The 5,028-nt window shown below is 37.6% G+C and overlaps 1 protein-coding gene across 1 annotated transcript in view; it reads left to right on the top strand.

Moving 5' to 3' along the window:
• Window positions 1–5,028, top strand: part of sgcz (sarcoglycan zeta) — a gene marked incomplete at its 3' end in the record, with an annotated part of 91,873 nt that overhangs the window by 24,463 nt on the left and 62,382 nt on the right. The window contains exon 2 of the mRNA XM_016561866.1: window positions 2,021–2,122. Coding sequence (XP_016417352.1) covers window positions 2,021–2,122 — 102 coding nt within the window. The remainder of the gene's footprint in view (window positions 1–2,020; window positions 2,123–5,028) is intronic.

Here is a 5,028-nt window from a genome sequence, read left to right on the forward strand (position 1 = left end):
CTGGCCCACGAGATCCACTTTCCTGCAGAGTTCAGCTCTAACCCTAATCAAACACACCTGAGCATGCTAATCAATGTCTTCAGGATCTTTAGAAAATCACAGGTAGGTGAGTTTGATCAGGGTTGAAGTTAAACTCTGCAGCGCATTGGGCAAGATTTGAGGAACCCTGCACTACACCATTCAAAAGCATATATATATATATATTCCTTGTTTAGTGCCGAGACTTTCTACTGCTAATACATCCAAAACACGCTGCTGTGAGCATGTAAGATACTGCTGCTGCACATATAACATATACAAATAACCCCTCACAACATACATGATCACCCCGTAGCAGATCTATACAGGTGGAGCTGGGGAAGGTGGAGGGTTTTCTGAAGTGTGCTGCAACTGTTACCACGAGCATTAGCCAAGTATTTGAATGTTGAGCAGTGAGCACATTGGCTACCGATACAGGAGAGAACCAATCAGCTGTGACGTGATAATGATGTCATTATGTCATATTGAGTTAGATGTATCGGACTGCACCATCTAGAGTTCCAGGCCAGAAATTTGTATGCTTTGTATATATATCTGTGTATATATATGACATTATTATATTACATTGGTCTCCAATGGCTATCTTAGATAATTAATTTCAATGTTTTATTTTTCTCTAAAAATGGAAAGCTGGCAAAAAAAAAAAAAAAACACCCACTCATCGTCTGCAGGTGTTCATTGTTCACTCTTTAAACTCCTGTTTGACAGCAGTGCCATGGTCTAGTTTCCCAAAGAATAACATGAGGTTAATAGAGTCCACCTTTCAAGCTTTTAGTTGACCTGAAATGGTGCTGGAACAAGACTTAAAGTCCTCATCTCCTGACAGTGCTTTCACATGCAGTAATTATAATGCTCTATGTGCTAATTCTGAAACAATGCTTTTAGAGCCAACCATGAAATCAACTTCTCTAGTAACTGACTCATTAATGTTGCCCAAGAACACAATGTACTCTTGAAAGATAAAATTAACAGGTTAAACAGAAAAAGGTCAACATGATAAAAAGGTAGAATAATTTTAAAAGCTGTTTTTAGAAATTAATTGCTCAGAACGAAAAAAAAAAAAAAAACACATGCTCGCTTTCTCTTTCTACAATTTCCAGTCTCTTTAGAAATATTAACAACATGGACTGACGTTTGACATCATTAATGTAGTCTCTTGGTTACTGAGAATGTGATGCGAAGGGAAGATAGAAAAAGGGATGTGAAGAAAGAGAGAATATGGCATTTGGGAAGGAGATAAGTAAATTGGGAAAAGGAAGATGGAAAATAGCTGTGGGGCTTCTCTTTGTGCAACCCAAATTGAAGAGAGAAACTGCTTTTGAGAGATGCTTAAATCCACAATCTGCCATATCCGAGTGTTTACATACATTTAGCAGAATACAGAGATGTGGGAGTAAACTGGTTTAGTTATCTGTTTAACTAAATAGATTTTTTTTTCAATATATTTTGACACCCATATTCCATACACTGCATTCTCTACAAGGCAGAAGAGTGTTCATTCAAAAAAGCAAGAGCATATACATCTAACTAATTCATGCTTCACAATGTAAAGCACGCCAACGCTGCATGTAATGAAACTCCCAGTTCCTTTGATATGAAAACTGAAGTGGCTAATGACTGAATGTATGTCTGTAACTGTATAAAAATTACAGATGAGAAAAGAACTAACCACATTTTTCAAGATAATGTTTTTTTATTTTTGATTGGAACGAGTTATATTTCACTATTCAGATCCTCCCCATCCCCCCCCCCACCGAATCACGAGTTTATTACTTTTAATTATTTATTTTATTCATTATCCATGGTGGAAACAAGCTTGCATGAGAGATTTATATGATGGGTTTCCTTAAACTCAGTATGGTTTACAGTGAAATATAATCAGAGAAAACAATCCTTATCATTAGCATAAATCTGTTGTTAAACAATTATATATTTGCACGAACATGACAAACTCTCTCTTTTTTTTTCTCTGTCCGTCAAGGATGGCATGGGAAATCTCCGTGTAACCAAAGAGGGCATCAGATTAGAGGGCGTGTCGGAGTTCCTCCTTCCACTTTATGTGAAAGAAATCAAATCCAGACGGGTAAGAAGTACAGTTTCGTTTTCTAAATGTGTGATGGGAAAGTCTTTGGAGATCAAGCATATTTAGATGGATTGTTTGTTTTTTTGTTGTTGTTAGGAGCATTATCTCAGTTCTGTGTTTGAATCAAGTGGTACTTTATTATATTCCCTGGTACTGGTAGATCTTCAAACATTGTACTTTTTTATTTCCACTAGCATGATGCCATGTCACAAAAACAAACAAAAAAACAGAGTAATAGGACTTTTTAAAGTGGTGTCAGCAAACTAAGTGATTAGGGTAGTGGGTTTACTTTTTGTACGAGGATTTTGCTCCTGTTCTCTTGGCAGATGCAGCAGGTCACAGGGACAGGACCGCTGCTGAATCCACCTTAAGCAGCTCAAACAACCTGCTGAACTTTGCCTGCTAAATCCCACAGTGAAGTTATTTCACTCTGTGCTGCCATTTAGCAAGTAAATCTGCTGGCTGATGTCTTTTCAGCCTGTAATACAGGTTCAGCTCATTCACTCTGCTATATCTATCTATCTATCTATCTATCTATCTATCTATCTGTCTGTCTGTCTGTCTGTCTGTATTACAATATTTACCTTTTATTACATGTTAATAGTGGAAAGAAAGAAAGAAATCCTTATGTGAAGACTTTCTTTCTTTCTTTCTTTCTTTCTTTCTTTCTTTCTTTTTAACAGCTGTGGAATAGCTGTTAAAAAATAATTGAAAATAATGGAGAATTTGTTTGCTTAAATGCAGCATGTTTTATTTAGCATCTTTTCATCTCATTTGCATTTTGTCAAGCAATAAATTATAAAAAATTAAGGACATTTATACTTCTTTTGCACTCTCCATCGAATGCTGGCACACCCACCATGCTGACAGAAAGTGTAAATTGGCATGGTTTCAGACATCACTGGTCTGTCATCGCAGGTACCAGCTGTGATGCTGGAGTTAGTGTGCTGGGGATTCTAGCTTGAACTCTTGATATATGTGACAGGACAGAGTGTAGATCACTAAAATGAATAGAGCAAGCACACAGGCACACATTCTTTGTCAAGCACACATGCAGAGAAGTACACAGGGCGCTTCCCCAAACTGCTGCTGTACGCATGCATCATGTTCCGGTTCATTTGTATTTGGCCTCTGTTGACCTTTAGCACCCAATTGTAAACACAACATCGTTGATCGATTTCTCACATTCTCTTTCCCTCTCTTTTTCTTTGCATCTCTTTCTGCAACACACTGTGGCTGTTATCTATCTATCTATCTATCTATCTATCAATCAATCGCTATCTATCTATCTATCTATCTACTTACCTGTTTATCTGTCTGTCTGTCTGTCTGTCTGTGTCTGTCTATCTAATGCTATATTGTTCTATCTATCATTCTATCATTCTATCGTTCTATTGTTGTCATATATATATATATATATATATATATCAATGTCTCTTAACATTTTAATGTGTTAAGGCAATTCATGTTTAAATCTATCTACTTTAAACATGAATTCCCTCTAAACATAGTAAAATATGAATTTGTTACATTTAGACCAATTTACTCTTACTGCAATTTTACTCTTACTACATCTTAGTATATATTTATTTAAGCAATAACAAACACAATGTTGTCACAGTTGTTATTCACATCATTTTGAGCAGAGGCAAATTTCAATATTACTTTTATGTTGTATATGTGTGGTTAATCTCATATTTATAGGATGTGTTTGGATAAGTTAATTAACCTGCTAACAGTGCTTCAGTTTAAAGATGTTCCATCACTGTTCCGCTTCAGCTCATGCAGCTCTGGCAGGTCAGTCCCTGACATTACTGACTACGATTGACTTATCTGAAACAATCATACTCTTTTTAGGTTTTTCTTCAGTGCTGTTGTTAATAGTACATGTGCTTTTCCTCTCACATGTTTCTCAACAGTAAGTTGTAACTTACATCTTTTTAACTGACAAAATCAGAAGGCCTTTTTAGAAATCATATTTGAAACACAACCTTAGCAAGGTGTAAACTTTTCACAATCATGTTGCTTTAGATTATTAGGTAGCATATGCTATCCCATGTTGGGGAACCGTATCCAACGGAACTGGTAATGGGAGCACTAGTGGAACTCAACCTAGAGGTGTTGCAGTCTCTATACTTAAGTCTATACTGATACACTTTGCAGAAACAATGGCCGCTAAGCCTGCTTAGGTTGCACATTAATTAATAATGATAAACCCCTTTACCACTGCTCAGATAAACTTATAAAGAAGCCTTGTCCTTGAGTCAATAAATCAAAGTGCCTAATGTGTTAGCCACTGTGATTAGCATTAAAGAACACAAACAAAGCACTGGCTTGCTGCTAGCTCGCTGATGGCACTCCTGATTAGCCTCAATAATCACCAGCGCACATCAAAGCTTGTCGAGGGGCTTTTGCTTTTACCCTCAGCACCCCACTGAGAACACATCGCCGCAAATCCCAACACACCCTCGCAGCAACACCACAGCCATTTTGGGTCGTTCGCCTCAGATGACTGTGAGGGTGCAACATTGCAAATTACAATTAATCCACCTAGTGTAGAAAGCCAGAAGCTTGGGGTCGGGGGACAGGACATGGTGGTCTTGGTCTGCGAGGAGAGCCTTGAGCTGTAAAGCTGAATCCTGCAGACAAGTTGTTTTGGCGTCTCCTACAAAGAGGGATTGTGCCATGGCCTGGATTGACACCCTGCTTCTACGAGGCCGCCAATGATGTGTGACACGGGCACTCATGAAAGAGAGACCGAAATGGAAACATATGAAAGGAAAGGTGCTAGAGAAGATGAATAAAGATGCAGAACATGAGGGGCAGCAGGAGAAGTGACAGTATGAAGCCACCATGGTTGAAAAGTAAAAAAAAAAAAAAAAAAAAAAAAAAAAAAAAAAAAATAC

Source organism: Sinocyclocheilus rhinocerous, unplaced genomic scaffold (assembly GCF_001515625.1).
Source record: "Sinocyclocheilus rhinocerous isolate Xijiao unplaced genomic scaffold, SAMN03320098_v1.1 scaffold829, whole genome shotgun sequence".
NCBI classification, from domain to species: Eukaryota; Metazoa; Chordata; class Actinopteri; order Cypriniformes; family Cyprinidae; genus Sinocyclocheilus; species Sinocyclocheilus rhinocerous.